This window comes from Pelophylax lessonae (assembly GCF_965119305.1).
Source record: "Pelophylax lessonae genome assembly, chromosome: 1".
Classification (NCBI taxonomy): domain Eukaryota; kingdom Metazoa; phylum Chordata; class Amphibia; order Anura; family Ranidae; genus Pelophylax; species Pelophylax lessonae.
Window position 1 is genome coordinate 521,811,574 of NC_138768.1, and position 22,908 is coordinate 521,834,481.

Here is a 22,908-nt window from a genome sequence, read left to right on the forward strand (position 1 = left end):
TCCCATCAAAGTGACTATGATAGGGGTTGGGGAAATCTAACCTTGCCAGAAACATATAGTGAATTCATCTCCATTTCCACAGACTGAGGAAGCAGACCTGACCCAAGCTCAATCTTATACTGTACAGTTGTCTGGCCAATTACCATTTCAACAGCAGTGAACCAGATTTACAATTTTTGAACCAAACAGCAGAATGTGAAGAACCCCTTTCCAGCTGCTCAGCTCTGCAAAATGTGAGATTATCCTGCATGTCTTCTACTGCAAATATATATATATATATATATATATATATATATATATATATATATATATACACTGTACCATTTGTTTTACTGTCTGTACCCCTGTTCACTATATTTTGAAAATTTTGGGTTGTTGTGGAAACAAGTATTAGTGATAAAGCTTCAGTGGAGACACCTTTTTCCCATGAGAACTCTTCCAGGGGTGATTTTCCTTCCTAGTGGTAGATTGCTACTCACTTTCTGTTGTCTCCCTCCATTTGTAAGTAGGAGTCATTTGTAAGTCAGTTTTTTTTTACCCCGGGGACTGCCTGTAAGTGTATATTGATTGGTTTGCGCAAAAGTTATCCCGTCTACAAACTAGGGGAAAGATTTATGTGATTTTTCTTTTTGTAATGGCGGTGGTCAGCGATTTTTAGCGGGACTGCAACATTGCGGCAGACAGATCGGACACCTGGCACTCTTGGGGGGACCAGTGACATTACTACAGTAATCAGTGCTAAAAATATGCACTTACTGTACTAATGACACTGGCAGGGAAGGGGTTAACGCCAGGGGCGATCAAAGGGTTAAATGTGTGCCTAGGGGATTCTTTCTAACTGTGGGGGGGGGGGGGGGATAACTTCACGGGATGAACACAGAGACCCGTGTTTCCAAATAGGAGGGAGGAACACAGGATCCCTGTGTTCATCACTGACAGAATAGCCGTCTGCCGTATTTACATTGGCAGACCGCCGTTCTGTCTCCATGGGGAGCAATCGCGGGTGCCCGGTGGACATCGTGGCTGCCGGACACGCTGATTGTCTCCCCCTCTAGCCAATCGGCGCCCACACCCACATTAACTGCTACACAAAGCTACGTACATGTACGTCATTTCGTGTAACAGAACCGACCTGCCGCTGTATAACTACGGCGGGTGGTCGGCAAGTGGTTAATAATATTGTACACGTCTTTTGTATTGTATGTATATTAGATGTAATTCCTTTTGTTCTTCCTATGTCATTTCAGGAAAACACATTTGAAATTCAAAAAAAATTCCAAACTAAACCTAGTCTTTAAAATGTGTCTTACCCCTCCTAACACCTATGTTGACCAGCCTGTGTAAGAAAGATGTATAACCTCAGGATTTTCAGGCCATTCCAGGTTCAGTCATGTGAGCCTGCTCTCTTGTGTCAGTCTGCGGTGGCCGCAGGGGGGAGGAGGGTGTGCCAATAATGGCTGGCACATTGGAGCCAATGGGTGACATCACCAATCCCAGACGTATACTAGCTACTGTTAAGTGCTCACTCCTCTCCCCTGCAGCTGCCGCTGGCTGCCACAGGGTATCATGCAACTGGAATGAAGCATGCTGAAAATAAGGTTTCTTACATAGGTTAGTCAGAATAGGGAGTATTTTGAGATAAGTTAGGTTTAGTCTAGAATTCTGCTTTAACATTAATTGTCTGTTGACAAGCTTTTGTTCACAACAGACGGGTACTGCATTCCCACAAAAGTCCATGGTAACACCAAACCCGCTTGAAGCATGTCAGAAAGAAGTCAACTCCATGTCAAAGGCACCTATCAATGAATATTGCATGATCTCAGAACCATCTCTAAATGACGTCAAACTAATGTAAATCCATTGCCCCTCAAAACTAGCCCCTGGGCTTTTGCATATACTGCAGTTTTAGGCAAAAAAGGAGCGATGCAGCAGTATTCCTATATATTTACTTTAACATAGGTTTGGGCAGAAATGAATATGACAAAATGGTGTTTAGCTAAAACGGTTTTCTCACTGAACTAAATTTTATTGAAAATAGATTAACATATCTGAGTCTATATTATTAGTTCCATTTTTGAGTTATGCCAACAAGGAAATGCATATTTCTCATTGTGATTCTCCTGCCCAGAAGCAATACTGCAAGAGAAGTAGTGGAACCGCACTCAGGTAAATCAAAGCAATGAAATCTCTTTATTCTTCAAATCATAGGCAGACAGACAGTGCAGGGAACTGGTAATCCAAGGTTAACGCGTTTCACGGCACACACGGCCGCTTACTCACCTATTGGTTATGAGTAAGCGGCCGTGTGTGCCGTGAAACGCGTTAACCTTGGATTACCTGTTCCCTGCACTGTCTGTCTGCCTATGATTTGAAGAATAAAGAGATTTCATTGCTTTGATTTACCTGAGTGCAGTTCCACTACTTCTCTTGCATCAATCCGGATGACGGGTCTTACCAGCACCAGGTTGGACTGACACACCTGAGCGGCTTTTCCTTTCTCAAATTATCAGAAGCAATACTGGGCATTTCAAAGTAGGGTGAGCACATACACTGTAGTGACACAGCTAGCAGTAAATGCTTACCCAAATATGGGATGGGAATACATTATTAGTTTGAAAAACAGTAGCAAAAAGTAATGTGCCCAAACACATTGTGCTAATCACAACAGCCTTTAACTCCAAGTGTGTTTCCCATAAGAGAACTAACAAGTTGGGCCTATATCTTATTTCCAAGCCTAATATGGCCAGATGAGGCCTCAGGCATGCAGGAAGTCAGTCAGAAATTCCTTAAATGCTTGACAGCTGCTGTGGTAAAACAACATATAATCTACTGTATGTGTAAGCACAGAAGCAAATCATATGGTGTACCACTAACTTAGCTGACAGTACTCTATCATAAATATAAGAAATGATGGAAAAATTATCACAGATGTGAGATAACTGAGGTATTTGTTATGCTATAACCTGTGCTTAACATACACATTTTATTTCGCTGCTGAGAAAAGAAAATCATGATTATATAACAAACTGCACAGTCCAAAGTGTTTTTTTCTGTATAGTTAACAAAACTAGGTCACACATTTATGCCAGGCTTTAAAAAATGCCAGTGGTCAGTTTGTCGATTTTGCTTTCGTTTATTGTGCCACTAAGTCAAGAAAATGCCATGATTACCTGAATGGCTTACTATCGGGGTCAGTGTCTTTGAATCCCATTTCTTCAAGTTTGCAGCGTCTGTACAGTTCATAGTGGCGTGCATGCGTCTGTTCTCTCAAGTCCTCCATGTTTACTCGTATTAACATTTCTCTCAACTTCACAAAATCACAATGGTTTTCATTCTCAACTGATAAATTATAGAAAAATAAAGCTAGTCAGGCAACAAAAATGCTTTACAGGTAACAGTAACCTCAGCATGTTAGCTTTACAGGCATAACAAACCTGTTGAGGCGGTCTTTTTTTGCTATTAACTTGGAAGTCCACAGGAAAAGCACAAGCCATTACATATACACGGATGTCACAAGGAAGGACTCCTAAATAAAACGCCATTCAAACATACCCTTAAAACCTACCTTGTACAATGCCCCAGGGATACTGCCTTGCTTTAGCCATTTTGTTGCCAATTTTTACTTCTTCTGTACTACCGACCACCGCAAATGGAAGGTGCACCTATAGAAGAAAATGATAAACACTACATTTCTTGAAGTTAGAAAACTCAAAAAGAGAAGAGAAAAGGCTTCACCAAAGTATGTGATATACCATATACCATAAACAGTGGAAGCTAAACAAATTACCACTTCAGTACGAGTCTATAAAACCCCTTCATTATCAGGCCATTTCAAGTACTGTTATAGTTTGACTGAAAATTACTACGTTATGCAACAATGAACCCAAATTATTTTATATAACTTTTTAGACAGATGGCACTTTCTTTTGGTGGCATTTAATAACCACTGACTTTTTTTTTAAAGTAAGAGACCAAACATTTTGAAAAAAAAAAAAAAAAAAAACACAACTGTTTACCATACCTTTTGCCATGAAACAGATTAAATAAAAATGCCAGGACAGTATGAACCCCTCAAAATAATCCCCTTTTGGAAAGCAGACATTTCAAGGTGATCACATTTTTTGCCACATTTTGTTTTTGAAATGCAAAAACATGCTAGTATTGAGGAGGTTAAGAGCCGGTTCACATTGCCGCAACTTGTCAGGCGACTTGTCAGCCTGACAAGTCGCGCTCCTTTGCGGTCCATTGACCGCTACAGGACCCGTTCTAATAGGAGCGACACAAGTCGCTTCGACTTAGAAAAAGGGTCCTGTACTACTTCGGGGCGACCCGGAGCGACTTGCATAGACTTCCATTATGTGAAGTCCCTGCAAGTCGCTCCGAAGTCGTGGTGCATGGTAATGCACAAATCGCCCCCGAAGTCGTACAGAGTCGGGTCGCCTAAGTGTGAACCGACTCTAAAACAGAGCTTGGCAATGGTGCATTAGATACATTAAATGTACAGTTCATACACAGAGGGGGGAGAAGGAAAAAGTGAGGGATTCATGTACAGGTCACATACAGTGGGATAATAGGAATGAAGGGATGCATGTATAACTATTTAGGATAAGGGAGCTGAAGGGGTTAAAGTATAGGTCACTGCAGAGAGAGGATAAGGCTAACAAACTGGATAGAAGAGGTTAGAATATTATAATATCCTGATCCTGATTAATGTATGGATCCTCTGATATATCTATGTAGAATTATTGAATGAACAATTCATTCATTTGTTCCTCCTTTCTCCCCTTCCTCTGTTATAAGAGGAAGATATGGATTCTGCATTTGAAAACACTACACTGTTTCCTTTTGTGATCACTGTGACTAATCATCACAGGGGTCACATGGTACAGTCACTCAGATCAGCTCTTTACACGGTCTGTGAACTGAGCTGTCTGAAAAGTGCTGGGTTCACAGCCATTAATGGGTGCACGGGTCACCTGAGGGTGTCCACCACTTTGCCATTCACAAACATACAGCAGTACAGATGTGATTAAGAAAACAAAGACATGAACAGAGAGATTTATATCAGAATTATGGTCCTGACCTGTAGGCTATATAAGCACAGATGTCACTCAAGGGGCAACCATACAAGCGTGGTGTTGCCAGGACCGCCCATGGCTCAAAATTCAGCCAATGCACAGGAAATCAGCCAAAATTCAAGCCATGTACTGTATAGCCAGTGTAACACTTTGAGATCGCTGACAGAGGGAAAGAGCAGAGTGGTGACTCAACAGGGCATTGTTGCTTCTCCTTCATTGTTAGCTCTTCCTTCATTGTTAGCTCTAAAAGTCTGTGGTACTGCAAAACAACTGATGCCATAACCAGGCTACATTGGCTGAACAGAATGAACAAATCCTGGGGCGGGTGAAACAGTTTACATATAGGTAACACAACTATGTATTAGACCCCTTACATGGAGGTCAGCTTCAAACATATTCATTGCATAATACCAAACTACGAAGAAGCTTTACAGAAATCCACTTTTGAGATACATACGCAGTACATGGACTGCAATTGCTTACTTTCTCATCTAAAAATGCTAGTTCTTTAACTGCTTGGCTCATTTTAGGCATATTTTCCAAGTCAGAGACCTGAAACAAGTATGAAAATCAGAAAATCTGACTTCAATTACTGCACATTTTTGGACCACTAAATCAAAATGGTCAGATTTAGAGGCAGCCAGGCAATTAGTATTTGTGAGGTCAATAATGTCATCCTCCATATATTTTCAGTACAGGGCTCCATTGTGTGATACGGAACAACAAGAAACACATTCCAGTTATTCATCAATTTATATATTATCTAAAAAAATCTATTGTCCTGTTCATTGTACTATTTAAAGATGGACACAGATTGGCATACTGTAGTGTAGGGTTGCACCGATACCGATGCTAGGCATTGGCACGGGTATCGATCCTCTTGCAAATGCACCGATACCTGAAACAGATACTTTCTGGCTCGGTTCTTTCAGTTGTCAGTGGGATTTCCCCGCTGACAACCGAAATGTAAAGAAAAGAATGCCGGCAATCAATGGTTGTTAAGGAGCGGGGCAGCTGCATCCCTAACAACCAACGACATTTCATCTGTCTGCAAGATTCCCCTCCCTGCCGCCTCCTCATCTCCCGCCAGCTGTCACCCTCCTCCCCTGAAGGACAGAGAGAGCAGTGCCATCTAAGAACAGTCTAACAGCAGTTTTATGTATAAAAGGTAAGAAATACACTCACAAGGTTAAAAACAATTCCAGCAATTATTGATGAATGTGGTGTTCATCTGCTGTACTTTTGGGTGGTAGCCGCTGGCCCGCCGGTTGCCAGAGGTCCAGGGCTGCTGGTGGCTCCCAGAGCTTCCTGGTAAACTTTGAGACACTCGGGTGCACTGATGACGTCACTTCCGTGTAAGTTATCAGTGCCCCAGAGTCTCAGAGTTTACTAGGAAGTTCTGGGAGCCACCAACACCCCTGGACCTCTGGCCACCGACATACCAATGGCTACCAGCCGGGAGTAGAGCGGATGAACACACATTCATCATTTATGCTGAATTTTTTTTAACCCTGAGTGTTTTTTTTACCTTTTATACATTAAATTGTGGTCATTCTGCACTTAGATGGCGTAGCTCTCTGTCCTTTGTGTTCCCAGGGGCCCTTCTAGCTCCCCCCACCCTCATTTACCCTTCTACTCCCCACCCCCCCTCACAGTGCCCTCTCTTAACCTCCTACTCCAACCCCTCTCCCCCCACCGTGTCCTTACTTATCACCCTACTCCCCCCTCTCCCTGCCCTTCACCCAACTAATCCCCCCAGCCCCCCTGCCACCTCCCAAACCACCCCTCTACCTACTCTTCCTAGGTAATAGGTATCAGTAATTGGCTTCAGCAAGAACTTAAAAAAGTATCAGTACTCGTACTCGATGTTAAAAAAAAAACATCCTGATCACATATCAACCCATCCAGGCTATAGATTGGTCATACAACACAGGACATTTCATATTATTGTTTAAAGATATACTCTTTCTTAGAGGCATTAGAACAGAAACGGCTGTATGACAATTGCAGGAAATATTGCTGCCAAATAGAAACTTTAAAACAAAACCATAACTTACGCTCATTGTAGCATTGATCTCTGCGACGGTCTCTTCATCTGTAGGAAACTGGTAGATCTGAACTCCATTGCTGACCAGCTCACTCATGATTTTACTTTTGAATTTGTGCAGCTCGTTTTTGGCTATGGTGTCTGCTTTTGCAATGATGGGGATGATATTCACCTATAATACAAAATGACAGTGAGCCAGTACTCTTTGTATCAGGTGACTTTCAGACATACATCTGTCACATCTGCATCACTCAGTTGAAAATAAACATCTATATTCAGAAGTGTAAAGTGGAACACTGAAATAGAAAATCAAAGCAAGACTGGCTAAGATGTAAAATCACAGAGGCAGCCAGTGCAGGTATAGTAGTTTGCATAAAGGGTTTCTTACACAAACACAGCCGGCTTTTGTGTGTAAACTGTAGAGATTTAGGCTCCATACTGTAAACGCTGTTTAAAGAAATTCCGAATCCTGATGCAGGATCTTATCAACAGTCAATGTTTTGAACGACAGATGGTGGTGTAAACCTGCACGTTTGCATCGGGCAAATATGCATACTTGCGGCTATGAAGAGGGGTGGGGGGGTCACTTTACAGACATCTCTGCCTCTCTCATCAGAAAGCAGCAGCAATCAGCCAGGAAAACCTCCAATCCAGCCAATCAACACTTCATTGTTCATAGCTTAGACATTGATGTCTGCTGCGGATGAGGGTAACCCACAGATATATGAACGTTCCCCAACTGCCAGCCTGGACAAACATTCTCTGAGATGCTGCTGTTGGTGCTTTAATAGGAGTGTTCCTGGGAGTGTGATGGAATCCTGGGGTGTCACCAGAACTAGTGTTCCCATTAGAAAGGATTTCCCCTGTTGAGATGTCAACCCAAAATTTGGGAAATTCTTATACTTTTGCTTTTCATGATATCGATAAACAGGACAAACAGAGAGGGTGTATATACCTAATGGGGGCATAGACAATAAAAACCTGACAGGGGTTCTAATCCCTCTACAGCCTATCCAAAAGTAGAAAAAAAAAAAAAAAAAGGAAGTTAGGACTTTAGTTACACTTTAAGGGACTTCTTTTTAAAAGGCAAAAGAGGGTGTGCAATATGCAAGAATTAAAGTAGAAGTCTGAGCTAATACTACCTATCTAAGCTTAAACCTGCTCCCAGCCCTATTGTAAGCCCTATACTAACTAATGTAAGGGTGCTCCAGTCTGGTCATGTGATAGGCTCCCAGGGTCGGCTTCAAGGGAAAAGAGGGACAGCATGCAACAGATGCCCTATAGTAAGTTTATGAGTGATGTCACCACCCAAGCATTGCATCCTCTCCCCTGAAGCCGGTGCTGGGACCCGATCACGTTACTAGACATGGGAGCCCTTAGAACAGGCAAGTATACATTTTTCATTTGTAGGATAGTTAGTATAGGACTTAGAATTGGGGTAGGAGCAGGTTAAAGCTTAAATAGTATTAGGCCGGACTTCTACTTTAACTACAACAAATTTGGTTTCTAGTTGCAATGGTGAAATTAGTGAAAGGTCAATTTGAATTGAATGTAAAAACTATTATACTTTGCCCTATAGCCAAACTTCAGCCAGGAACATTTTGCTATATTGATGTCTCTGGCTCTATTGGGGAGATTTCCCCTTACTTTCTTTTAGGACAGCAAGTGACAAGACCCAGACAACAGCAAAACAAATTTATAGAATCAATAAAAAAATTCTGAATTTAAAATTGCACCTGGTCCTTTGCAGCAGACTTTAGGGAGAAATTAAGCAGGCACCTATGTCATTGCCACGTAACAAAAACAGTGTTTATTATTTGCACCCTGATGGGGGAAAATGGGGTTACAGAGTCTGCCAATCAGTAATTAGAATTAATAATTAGTAATTAGCAGAGGAGGTAGGGTAGACCCAGAGGAGTGTCATTCATTCAAAAGCCTACAAATAAATAACATAACATCAGGAATGTCATTATGCCAATTCAGCTACCATGATTCCTGCCATGGTTTCTACTGGAACAACCGAAAAGGAAAAGAGTAGAATATATGATTAATCATTTCTGTATTGATTATTTTCCTCGAAGCTGTACTTTCAGCGGTAGGCTCATATACGTTTGTGGGGAAAATCCAGAGCCCCAGTATGTAAAAACAGCATACCCATTTTCAAGCATTACTGATGGAACCACTAAGATATAAAAAGAGGGACTAGTCAGCCACTTGCATACCCTCTACTCAACACAAAACCCATTTGGCTGCCAATAACAAAACTAAGGCTCCATGTACACAGGACGTTGTTAAAAGTCCCTTGAATGCTGGAATTTATTTTTATTTTTAGGACGTTTAAAACGTCCGTTGTGTCGCGTTTGCACCCTCGTTTAGCGGGCGTATTCAGGCGTTTGCGTTTAAAACCATTCCTAGAGATAGAAAAAATCATTCCCCTTTAAAATCGAAAAACGAGAGCGCCAAACGCGGGTCATCGGGTTCGGTCGCGTTCAGCCATGTTTTTGCGTTTGAAACGCCGGGAAACAGCACGTTCGAACGCAAATAATTGAGTTCCAAAAAACGTCCCTGAACTCAACTGCCTGCAAATGACTATAAAAAATGACCCTGTGTACATGGACAGATAAGATAACATGTAGGTGGGTTCAGGGGCTTCTGAAAAAAACGCCCAACTGCTCCTAAACGGCCATTTACAACGTCCCGTGTACATGGAGCCTTACAAACAAAGCGATCCTTCATAAATGACAATGGACCTATACAGTATTACTTTTCTGACACTGCAAGTGAATGTTTTTCAGTAGATACTACTAAAGTAAATACAGAATCTCATCGATACTATAAAGCATTGTGCAGACACACAGGACCAATTGATAAGTATATGGAAGAATTAGCCCTTTTTTTTCTTGAAATTCTTTTACCATTTGCTTAGAGCAAATAGTGCCTTCACAGTAGCAAAAAGGTCTGTTTACACAAGCAACAAATTGGGTGCCAAAGCACATTATACTCTACAGTAGACGTTTTTTGCTTAGAATAAAGGTCATGATTCTCTCACGATTCTTGGCGTAACATCTTTTACGTTATACAAAAAAATTGGGCTAACTTTAATGTTTAGATTTTTATTCATTTTTTTATTAATTAAAGTGTGTTTTTTCCCATAAAACTACGTTTGAAAGACTTCTGCGCAAATACAGTGTGACATAAAAGATTGCAACGATCGTCATTTTGTTCGCTAGGGTCTCTGGTAAAAAAATATATATACAGTATCTCACAAAGTGAGTACACTCCTCACATTTTTGTAAATATTTTATTATATATCTTTTCATGTGACAACACTGAAGAAATGACACTTTGTTACAATGTAAAGTAGTGAGTGTATAGCTTGTATAACAGTGTAAATTTGCTGCCCTCTCAAAATAACTCACACAGACATTAATGTCTAAATCGCTGGCAACAAAAGTGAGTACACCCCTAAGTAAAAATGCCCAAATTGGGCCCAAAGTGTCAATGTTTTGTGTGGCCACCATTATTTCCCAGCACAGGTTAACCCTCTTGGGCATGGAGTTCACTAGAGCTTCACAGGTTGCCACTGTAGTCCTCTTCCACTCCTCCATGACGACATCGAGGAGCTGGTGAATGTTAGAGACCTTGTGCTCCTCCGCTTTCTGTTTGAGGATGCCCCACAGATGCTCAATAGGGTTTAGGTCCGGAGACATGCTTGGCCAGTCCATCACCTTTACCCTCAGCTTCCTTAGCAAGGCAGTGGTCGTCTTGGAAGTGTGTTTGGGGTCGTAATGTTGGAATACTGCCTTGCAGCCCAGTCTCCAAAGGGAGAGGATCACGTTCTGCTTCAGTATGTCACATTACATGTTGGCATTCATGGTTCCCTCACTGAATTGTAGCTCCCCAGTGCCAGAAGCACTCATGCAGCCCCAGACCATGACACTCCAACCTCCATTCTTGACTGTATGCAAGACACACTTGTCTTTGCACTCCTCACCTGGTTACTGCCACACACACTTGACACCATCTGAACCAAATAAGTTTATCCTGGTTTCATCAGACCACAGGATATGGTTCCAGTAATTCATGTCCTTAGTCTGTCTTCAGCAAATTGTCTGCGGGCTTTCTTGTGCATCATCTTTAGAAGAGGCTTCCTTATGGGACGACAGCCATGCAGACCAATTTGATGCAGTGTGCGGCGTATGGTCTGAGCACTGACAGGCTGACCCTCCACCCCTTCAACCTCTACAGCAATGCTGGTAGTACTCATACATCTATTTCCCAAACACAACCTCTGGATATGATGCTGAGCACATGCGCTAAACTTCTTTGGTCGACCATGCCGAGGCCTGTTCTGAGTGGAATCTGTCCTGTAAAAGCGCTGTGTGGTCTTGGCCACTGCGCTGCTGCTCAGTTTCAGGGTCTTGGTAATCTTCTTATAGCCTAGGCCATCTTTATGTAGAGCAACAATTCTTTTTTTCAGATGCTCAGAGTTCTTTGCCATGAGATGCCATGTTGAACTTCCAGTGACCAGTATGAGAGAGTGATAACATCAAATTTAAAACACCTGCTCCCCATTCACACCCGTAACACTAATGAGTCACGACACCGGGGAGGGAAAATGGCTAATTGAGCCCAATTTGGACATTTTGGCTTAGGGTGTACTTACTTTTGTTGCCAGCGGTTTAGACATAAATGGCTGTGAGTGAAGTTATTTTGAGGGGACAGCAAATTTACACTGTTATACAAGCAGTACACTTACTACTTTACATTGTAGCAAAGCGTTATTTCTTTAGTGCTGTCACATAAAAATATAGCATAAGATATTTACAAAAATGTGAGGGGTGTACTCACTTTTGTGAGATACTATATGTATAATGTTTGGGGGTTCTAAGTAAGTTTTCTAGCAATAAAAACTGGATTTTTGTCTTACCGTAAAATCCTTTTCTCTGAGGTTCACTGCTCTTGCTCTCTAGCAGTAGGACTAGGCGTGCCCCAGGTTACGTGCCTGGGGCAGTCCCAGAGGGTATACCATCACTTCCTGCTGTAGGGCTTACAGTTTGTAGCAAGCAGTGTCAGAAGAACAAATAACTTAAACCCAAAAGAGGGGCGGGTGCTGTGTCTGTCAGTGAACCTCAGAAAAAAGGATTTTACGGTAAGACAAAAATCGTTTTCTCTTTCGTTCACTGACAGACACAGCTTCAAATCTTAAGACCATTGGGATGTCCCAAAGGAGTGCAACATGAGGGGTGGGAAAAAAAACACAGCAAACGCAGAATTCCCAACAAGGCTAAACATAGCCAACCAGGTAACAACAGGAGCTCAACTAGGAACAACTGGTGCTCAGGCTTGCGATTCCTCAAGAAGCGCAAGCCTCCGCAACCGCAGCCTTAAAACTTTGCGGCCAAAACGCTGCATCCGAAGATGCAAGTACATCCACTTTATAACATTTTGTGAATATGTGTACACACGACCAAGTAGCCACCTTGCACACCTGAACCACTGATGCCTGATGACGGAAGGCCCATGAGGTACTAAGCCCCCTCGTAGAATGCTCTTTAACAGGGAAAGGAGGAACCTCACCCTTAATGGAGTAGGCCTGCACCACTGTTTGCTGATCCCCTTGGAAATGGTCGCAGCAGATGCAGCCTGCCCCTACGAGGTCCAAATCTAAGAACAAACAAAGAATCGGATTTCCTAATTGGTTCAGTCACTGCCAGGTAAACCCAAATCGCTCTTACCACATCTAAGGAATGTAAGTCAATTGCCTTAGGATGTTTAGGCTTAGGACATAAGGACGGTAGCACAATATCCTCATTCAAATGAAACCCCAAGACAACCTTAGGAAGGAACACCTGACAGGGTCGTAACACCACTTTGTCCCTATGATTCATCAAGTAAGGTGACCAACAGGACAACGCAGCCAACTCCGACACGCGACATGTGGAACTAATAGCTACTAAAAATGCCACCTTCTGCGAGAGAGGAATTTCTCAAATATTTTCAAAGGGAGGCCTTTGAAGCACCAACAAAACCAAATTGAGATCCCACGGAGGCACCAGGGATCGCACCGGAGAAGCCAGATGGCAAACTCCCAGCACAAAAGTGTGAACCAAGGACTTCCCTGCCAACGGCCTTTGGAAAAAAATGCCAAGGCAGAAATCTGGCCCTTGCTGGTGCCCAGAGCCAAACATTGATCTACACCCAATTGTACAAACTCCAACAGGCGAAAAGGAGCGGGGAGAAACTCCCCGTGACTCACACCAAGTAATGTAAGCCTTCCAAACTCGATGATAAACCTTTCTAGAAGTAGATTTCCTACCCTTCAACAGCGTAGGAATCACTGACTCCGACAACCCTCTATCTTTCAGCACCTGGCTTTTAATAGCCATGCCGTTAAAGCCAGCGACCGTAACGCAGGATGGAAGATTGGTTCCTGAGACAGAAGATCTTCCCTGAGAGGAAGTTTCCAAGGGACGTCTGCTACCAGCCTTACCAGGCCTGCATACCAGGACCAGGGAGGCAAGTCTGGTGCCACCAGAATGACTGGAATTCCTTCTACTACGATTCTGCATAGCAGTATCGACAGAAGTTGAATTTAAGGAAAAGCGTAAAACAGACGATAATGACCCCAAGGGGCCACCAGAGCGTCTGCGGCGTCGGCCAGAGGATCCCGAAACCTTGACACAAACCTCAGCACCTTCCTGTTGAGATGTGAAGCCAGCAGGTCCCCATCAGGGGTCCCCCATCAAAGATACAGTTGATAAAATACCTCTGGGTGAAGAGACTATTCTCCCGGAGCCAACGTCTGCTGACTGAGATAGTCCGCTTGCCAATTTTCCACCCTTGGACTGTGCACAGCAGAGAGGGCCGGGGCATATTGTTCTGCCCACCTCAAGATGCCAGCCTGGGCTGCCAGGGCACTCTTTGTGCCCCCTTGATGATTGACATACGCCACAGCCGTAGCATTGTTCGATTGTATGCCCCCATGGTGCCCCTGCAGACGATCTGTCCACTGAGACAAAGTCTGACCGCACGAATTTCCAGGATGTTGATGAGCAACCTGGACTCCTCCCGAGTCCAGACACCTTGGGCAAAACACACTCCCAAGACACCTGCCCATCTGGACAGAATGGCATCCGATTACAGTCCAATACAGGGGAAGAAAATATTTTCTCAGATGTAGGGCCGGGGAGTGAAGCCACAATAGGAGAGACTCCCTCGAACCCCGACTCAACAGAATCAGATTGTCCAATGACAACGGATCCTTGTTCCATTTGATCAGAATCTCCCTTTGCAAAGGTCTGGTGTGGAACTGCGCAAACGGAACCGCCTCGGAGGTGGAGACCATCAGACCCATTACTTGCATGCAAGTCCTGAGAGATGATCGATGGTTGGACAGCCGGACCCGAAAAGCCTCCTGTAGCTTCAGAAGTTTTGTCTGAGAAAGATACACCTGGGCTGACGCGTCAGACCATAGTCCAGCTTTGTGGATGGAGACAGAGCCGATTTCTGAAAATTTAGCGTCCACCCAAACTCCTGCAGACTTCGCACCGTAACCTTTAAGTCGACTTCTAGAGCCAAAAAAGACACGCAGAAGCAGAGCGTCCAGGTAACCCAATACCGTGTTCCCCTTTTGCCATAACAAGGCCAACACTGGGGCCAAAACCTTTGTGAATACTCGAGGAGCTGAAGCGAGACCAAATGGTAACGCCATGAATTGAAAGTGCTCCTCACCCATGGCAAAACGAAGAAAACGCTGATGCCCGACATATATTGGAATATGAAGGTAAGCGTCCTTGAGATTGATAGAAACTATCAGATCTCCTTGATGAAGGAAAGCTACTACTGTGCGGATGGACTATCCAAAATTTCTAAACCCGCACAATGTGGTTCAGAGCCTTGAGATCCAAGTTCGGACGAACCTTGCCTTCCTTCCTTGGAACTGTAAACAGATTTGAATAAAAACCTTGGAAACATTCCGACTCTGGAACCAGCACAATAACTCCTTGTGCTAACAGGTCCTGCGTAAGTTGTAAGGAAAGGACCAAAACTCGATCTTGTAACAGAACCGAATCTGTTAGCGGACCCATTTGTCCTGAATGAGCAAGGTCCACGGATCCGGAAAAAGACAAAAGACGTCCCCCCACCCCAGATGCAGGTGAGGGCGCCCCTTCAGGCTGGGGAAGGCTAGTCTGCGGAACCAGACACGCCCGCTTTGGACTTACCCATTCCAGGGTCCCTTGGCGCCTCCCGCAAAGTTAAGGGTGGATCTCGAGCCCTTTTCCTGCGATCCAGATGGACGAAAGGGCCACTTGTAAGCTGAAAAAAAAGGGACCCTTCTTACAGCGAGGATGCCGTCACGTCAATCTTGTAAAAGTTTGTAAAGGTGTGCACAGACGACCAGGTCACACCTGAGCCACAGAAGCCTGATGGCGAAAAGCCCAAGAGGCACTCATAGCTCTAGTAGAATGTGCCCTCAAAGGGAAAGGAGGCACCTGACCCTTTAGTGAATAGGCCTGAACAATAGTCTGTCTGATTCATTTGGAAATGGTTGCAGCGGACGCAGCTGAACTCTTCCGAGGTCCCTTGAGAAGGACAAACAGGGAATCAGACTTCCGAAAAGATTCCGTGGCCGACAGGTAAACCCCGATCGCCCGAACCACATCCAATGAATGCAAAGAAAATTCCTTGGGATGCTTGGGCTTCGCACAAAGCGAAGGCAAAGCGATATCCTCATTGAGGTGGAAGGCAGACACCGGCTTAGGGAGAAAAGACTGGTTGGGTCGCAGAGCAACCTTATCCCTATGAATGACCAGATAAGGCGAACGGCAGGACAGAGCCGCCAATTCAGACACTGCGCACAGAGGTGATAGCCACCAGGAAGGCAACCTTCTGGGACAACAAAGGCAAAGAGATGTTTCTGATATTTTCAAAATGGAAGATCGGCCCTGCAGACAGCAGATCTTCTCTCAGAAGTAGGCGCCAGGGAGGCTCGGCGACCATCTTTATGAGGTCAGCATACCAAGACCGTTGAGGCCAGTCCGGGGCCCCCAGAATCACCTGCATCTGTTCCAACGCCAACCTGCGGAGGAACCTGAACAACAGTTGAATTGGGGGAAAGGCATAAATCAGCCAATACCGGTGCCATGGCACCACCAACGCGTCAGAGGATCCCTGGCCATGAACCTTTCCACCTTTTTGTTGAGACGAGATGCGTACAGATCCACATCCGGAGTCCCCCACTGGGCACACAGGAGACGAAACACCCCTGGATGCAGGGACCATTCCCCCTGATCCAAGGACTGACAACTGAGATAGTCCGCCTGCCAGTTCTCCACTCCCAGAATGTGAACAGTGGCGATAGCTGGAACGTGTGCCTCGGCCCAAGACAGAATCTCGGCCACTTCCTTGGCCGCCCGGGCACTCCTGGTGCCCCCTTGGTGATTGATGTAAACCACAGCCGTGGCATTGTCGGTTTGAACCCGAACCGGGTGACCGCGCAACCGAGTCGCCCAATGGAGCAGGCAGAGTTTGATCGCCCTGAGCTCCAGGACATTGATCGGCAAGGAGGATTCCTCCATCGTCCACGTTCCTTGGGCACAATGAGTGTCCAGTACTCATTCACCATCCACAACAGTGGCAGAAAAGACTTGCCCTGGTTCAGAGCGGGCGACAGAAGCCACCACTATAGTTCCGACCTCGTGAGCCATACCATCCTGTCCAGGGATCCTAGTTCCATTTGGCAAGGATCTCCGGTTGTAGAGGCCTTGTGAAAAACTGGGCAAACGGGGTCGCCTCGAAAGCCGACACCATTAGCCCCAGGGACCTCATGCAGTTCCGCAGGGAGGAGAGATCATTGTCCCTGAGGGACCTGATCTTGCCCTGCAAAGTCTGAAGCTTTTCCTCTGGGAGAAAAACTTTCGCTTGGGTGAAGTCCAGGACCATGCCCAGGTAGCTGAGACGGACTGGCGGAGTCAGTGCTGACTTCTGGAAGTTGATGGTCCACCCAAAGTCTGAACCGTGACCGTCAGTTTGCCTGACAGAGTGGCACACAAGCTCGCTCTCAACAAGAGATTGTCCAGATAACCGAAGACCGCAATCCCCCTCTTGCCTAGCAGAGCCAGCACCGAGGCCAAAACCTTGGTGAAGACCCTGGGATCCGAAAGTAGACCAAAGGGTAATGCCACAAATTGAAAATGCTCCTCTGCCACTGCGAAGCGGAGATACCGCTGATGGCCTTCGTAGACAGGGATGTGCAGATACGCATCGTTTAAGTCAATGGAGGCCAGAAAATCTCCTTGACGTAAAGACGCCACCACCGACCGGATGGATTCCATCCGAAACTTCTGCACCCGCACAAAGCGGTTCAGAGATTTGAGGTCCAGAATCGGACGTACCTTGCCCTCCTACCTGGGCATTGTGAACAGGTTTGAATAAAACCCGCAAAATCTGTCCCACTGAGGAACTGGGACAATAACGCCGTGAGCAAGAAGATCTTGCACTGCCCCCTTGAGATCCCTTAAACGATCCGAAGACAGACGGAGATTTGATGGAAAGAACCTGTCTGCTGGACGAGATCGAAATTCGATCTTGTACCCTGAACGAATCAGTTTGTGAACCCATTTGTCCTGAATTAGGGACGTCCAGGGTTCCCGAAAGTAACGCAGACGGGTGAGGGCGCCCCTTCAGGGGGAAGAAGACTGGGCCGCAGCACCGGACTGACCGGCCTTGGGCTTACCTGACCAAGACTTCTTATTACCGCCGGAGGCTTTTAAGGATTTTCCTTTTTCCTGCGCCCCTGAAGCAAGAAAAAGCCCCCGGTGAGCCTTGAAGGAAGGGCCCCTCCGCGCGCAGGGTGCTTTACCCTTTGCGCATTGGGGTAGAAGGGTACTCTTACCCCCTGTAAGACCCTTGACCATCTCATCCAAGGAGTCCCCAAAAAGACATTCCCCCAAATAGGGGAGATTAGACACGGTCTTCTTAGAGGCATGGTCTGCCAATCAGCTCTTAAGTAACACCATGCGGCGGAGTGCAATCCCCACCGCAGAAAGTCTTGCAGCCAGGGGAGCTTCGTCCAAGGCCGCATCACACAGATACACCATGGCCTGGGCCATTTGGTCCGTGAGCTCAATGAGAGTCGGGGGGGGGGAACCGACTAAGCCAGCAGGTTGCTCTTAAGCACCTTGATCCATTCCATAACCGTCTGAGAAACCAGCATGGAAGCGAACACAGGCTTGAGGAGCGAGCCCGCCACCAAGTACATGTGGCGGGGAAGTGACTCCACGCGCCTGTCCATCGGGTCTTTAAACACCAGGGAGTCCTCCACGGGCATCACCGTGGATTTATTTAACCTGAAAACAGTGTGGTCCACCTTAGGGGACACTGCCCAGCTATTGGAAACTGGGTCCACAAAAGGATAGCGGCGTTGAAAACGCTCAGGCACCACCAGCACATGCTTAATGCGTCGCCATTGTTTTTTCACGATACCATGAAACTCCTCGGGCTGACCTGACCCAACTTCTGGGCTTTGCGGGAGCCGAAGACAACCCGCTTTCCTGATTGGATAGGCTCATCATCAATATTCAAAGTCTTCCTGATGGATCGAACAAGCGCTTCAACCAAAGCACTTTTCCGTGCTGCAGCGGAGGTGGACCCATCATCCTCGCCGTTAGAGTGTGAGGACAGGGAACCCTCAGGGAGGGCAGTGTCCATGGCAACTACATCAGGCTCTTAACCAGAAGAACTTGTGACATGACAAGATCAACTTTGGACACCAAAGCTTCAATGGCTGCAGATAAAGATGCTAGGGAAGGTGACCTGGAGTTCCCGGATGCACACACCAGATCAGTGGGGAAATTGTCATTCTGGGACTCTATTTTTGCAATGCTATAAAAAAGGAACGCTGGCCCTTTAAATCCGCGATGGCTGCCCGCACCGCGATCACGCGCTGTCACTGGAGTCCCCTTTTAATAAGTAGGTAAACTCATTAAAGCAAATGTGTCAGAGGAAAATGCCCCAAAAGACTAAAAAACCCACTTACTGTGCATGAGAGAGAAGGACAAACCGCTCTCCACGCTTCTCTACAGTCAGTGAGAAATGGCAGGAGGAAGTGACCTAACGTCACTAGAGGCCGAAGTGCCCTGAGCAACACAAACATGGAGCCAATAGTAAGTATAGGGGAAGCACAGGGAAAATGGCCACCGCCCTCACAATGCAGCTTGCCCACATCCAAGATGGCACCAGAAAGCGGCACCAAAAGCATACAGCAATGAAAAAAATGGCTGATGCCCTTAAACTGAAGCAGCCAGGCTTCAGTCGCTGACCATCAGGAGCCCAGGGACCCTGGCCACCGCGGGAATCCACTACAGGAAGCTCCCCAGGACAAGGTAGGAGCCATACACCCCCCCCCCACCAACGCAGTGGATGCCGCTAGAGAGCCCCCATATGGAGCAGGGAGGCAGGATCTGTCCAGACCGGCCAGGTGGGAGCTCACAGAGACCGCAGCTCTGACATTCCCAGGAGTGGGCCCACATCACCCCCCACAGAGGTACTGTCCCAGGGACACGGGGGTAGCATCACTCACCATACAATAGACCGTGGGCTCCGCTCTGATACAGCTTGCCTCCCACCCTGAGTGGGGGTGCCGTCAGCCAAGGGGGAACGCTGCAACACAGGGTGTTCCAGGTTGATGCGTCCCGGCGAAGAATTTCTCCGCAGGCTCATCCCCATCCGTCGGGGCACCGTCATGGCAAGGCCTGGGCGGACCACAACCTGCACACGCTCGTTGGACAGGCTGGGGTACCATAAGGATCTAGATTATCCAGTGTGAAGCCAAGCCTGGCTGTCACTTGTAGTTCCCCAGGAGGATTCCCCTGACTAGGTAGCGATAGTGAGTGTAGAAAAACAAAATAAACAATTCTCAAAGAAAAATAAAGAACTGAGACCGGAGTCCCAGCAGGGAAACCTAGGTCCTACTCCTGAGCTAGGCAGCAAGAAACTGATTAGTAAGCTCTATGTGTCTGGGGGTAATGTTGAAGGGACAGCCCCTAAAGGTGTGTCTAGTGAAAGGTTTTTAATGAAGTTTCACTGCCTAGCCTGCTCCTGCAGAGGGCGCCATTATCCAATAGTGATGAAACTTGGAAGGGCTGTGTCTGTCAGAGCAGGTAAGAGAAAAGAATTGTTGCTCTACATAAAGATGGCCTAGGCTATAAGAAGATTGCCAAGACCCTGAAACTCAGCAGCAGCACGGAGGCCAAGACCATACAGCGGTTTAACAGGACAGGTTCCACTCAGAACAGGGCTCGCCATGGTCTACCAAAGAAGTTGAAAGCATGTGCTCAGCGTCATATCCAGAGGTTGTCTTTGGGAAATAGACGTATGAGTGCTGCCAGCATTGCTGCAGAGGTTGAAGGGGTAGGGGGTCAGCCTGTCAGTGCTCAGACCATACACTGCACACTGCATCAAATATATCTGCATGGCTGTCATCCCAGAAGGAAGCCTCTTCTAAAGATGATGCACAAGAAAGCCCGCAAACAGTTTGCTGAAGATAAGCAGACTAAGGACATGGATTACTGGAACCATGTCCTATGGTCTGATGACACCAAGGTAAACTTATTTGATTCAGATGGTATCAAGCGTGTGTGGCGGCAACCAGGTGAAAAGTACAAAGACAAGTGTGTGTTGCCTACAGTCTAGCATGGTGGTGGGAGTGTCATGGTCTGGGGCTGCATGAGTGCTGCCGGCACTGGGGAGCTACAGTTTGTTGAGGGAACCATGAATGCCAACATGTACTTTGAAATAATGAAGCATAGCATGATCCCCTCCCTTTGGAGACTGGGCCATGGAGCAGTATTCCAACATGATAACCACCCCAAACACAACTCCAAGATGACCACTGCCTTGCTAAAGAAGCTGAGGGTAAAGATGATGGACTGGCTAAGCATGTCTCCGGACCTAAACCCTATTGAGCATCTGTGGGGCATCCTCAAACAGGAGGTGGAGGAGCGCAAGGTCTCTAGCATTCCACCAGCTCTGCAATGTCGTTATGGAGGAGTGGAAGAGGACTCTACAGGACTCTGTAGCAAAGTGTCATTTCTTTAGTGTTGTCACATGAAAAGATATAATAAAATATTTACAAAAATGTGAGGGGTGTACTCACTTTTGTGCGATACTGTATATGAATGGTTATCATTGGAAAAGATGGGGAACAATTTGTTATACAACCAAAATGTACAAAGTTGCATGACAAGTCGCACAAGTGTCAATGGAGCCTTAAGCTTTAAAGAGGTTTCTATATTTATTCCTTTAACTAATCCAAACTTAACAAAATAATTTCCAAAAAAAAAAGCGCAACCACCGATTTGTTACAACTACTGCTAAGCGGACACATTTGTTTTCCATTAATTCTGTAAATACTATTCACTACATCACATGCCTGACGAAGGGGTCCTGCTCCGAAATGTTGCACTATGTCTTCTGTGATGTGACCATTCCAATTTGGAAGCAATTGACGATCCAAGGTGTGCTGGCGAATATGTGCATTTGATCTGTCACGTTTTAGTTCCAGCTGGTTATTGCTACAGCACCCATTATGCCTAAAGCCCTATCCAGGAAAGTGTGCGATAAGAAAAATCGATACTACAAAGGTGCATGACAAGTTGTACAAGTGTGAATGGAGCCTTAAGCCTTAAAGAGGTTTCTAGATTTATCCCTTTAACTACTTTAACTAATCCAAACTCAACAAAATAATTTCCCAAAAAAAAAAAGGCGCAACCACCTATTTGTTACAACTACTGCTAAATTTGTTATTTATTACCCCTGTAAACACTATTGGTGCTATAATCCTGGCAGGAAATTAGTGATGCTGGAAACAAAAACAAAATAAAAGTGAAAAAAACACTACTGCTCACATTCTCTCCAAGCCAATCAAAGTTTTATGTAGTGTCACTCTGCTCAAAAAAAAAAAAAAAAAAAAAAAAAAAAAAAAACAGGCTCATGTGAATACAAGTGTTACATAGTTACATAGTTACATAGTAGGCGAGGTTGAATAAAGACAATAGTCCATCCAGTTCAACCTGTGTAGGTGTGTGTGACTGTAATCATCTAACATAGCCCTCAATCTCCTGATCCTTGAGATGTAAGTCTAAGAGTCTTTTGAAAGTCACCATACTACCCGCAGAAACCACCTCTTGTGGTAGACAATTCCACAATCTTGTAGCCCTAACAGTAAAGAACCCCCCACGTTGCCTGAGGTTAAAACGCTTCTCCTCTAATCGCATTGTATGTCCTCGAGTCCTCATGCAATTCCTTCGAATGAACAGCTTTTCTTCTAAGCTGAGATCCCCATTAAGATATTTATAAATTGCTATCATGTCCCCTCTCAGACGTCTTTTCTCCAGGGAAAATAAATTGAGCGATTGCAGCCGCTCTTCATAGGTAAGGTCCTCCAACCCCCTAATCAGTTTAGTTGCCCTTCTCTGGACTTTCTCCAGCTCCAACACATCCCTCCTGAGGACTGGCGACCAGAACTGGACAGAATACTCCAGATGCGGTCGGACCAGAGTTTTATAAAGTGGAAGGATTATAGTCTTATCTCTGGAATACATCCCTTTCTTTATGCATGCTAATATTCTGTTGGCTTTGGAAGCTGCCGCTTGGCATTGCATGCTGTTGCCTAATCTATCATCAACTAAGACTCCCAAATCTTTCTCCATTTTTGATTCCCCCAAGGGTTCCCCTCCTAACGTGTATTGTGTTTTTATGTTTTTGGTCCCCAAGTGCAAA

The 22,908-nt window shown here is 45.5% G+C and overlaps 1 protein-coding gene across 5 annotated transcripts in view; it reads right to left on the bottom strand.

Annotated features, from left to right (window-relative positions):
- Positions 1-22,908, bottom strand: part of SEPTIN11 (septin 11) — a 182,014-nt gene that overhangs the window by 39,798 nt on the left and 119,308 nt on the right. For all 5 annotated transcript variants that reach the window (XM_082264718.1, XM_082264716.1, XM_082264715.1 and 2 more), the window contains exons 5-7: positions 7,136-7,297; positions 3,566-3,662; positions 3,171-3,339 (exon numbers count right to left, since the gene is read on the bottom strand). In XM_082264718.1, the coding sequence (XP_082120844.1) occupies positions 3,171-3,339; positions 3,566-3,662; positions 7,136-7,297 (428 nt within the window). The remainder of the gene's footprint in view (positions 1-3,170; positions 3,340-3,565; positions 3,663-7,135; positions 7,298-22,908) is intronic.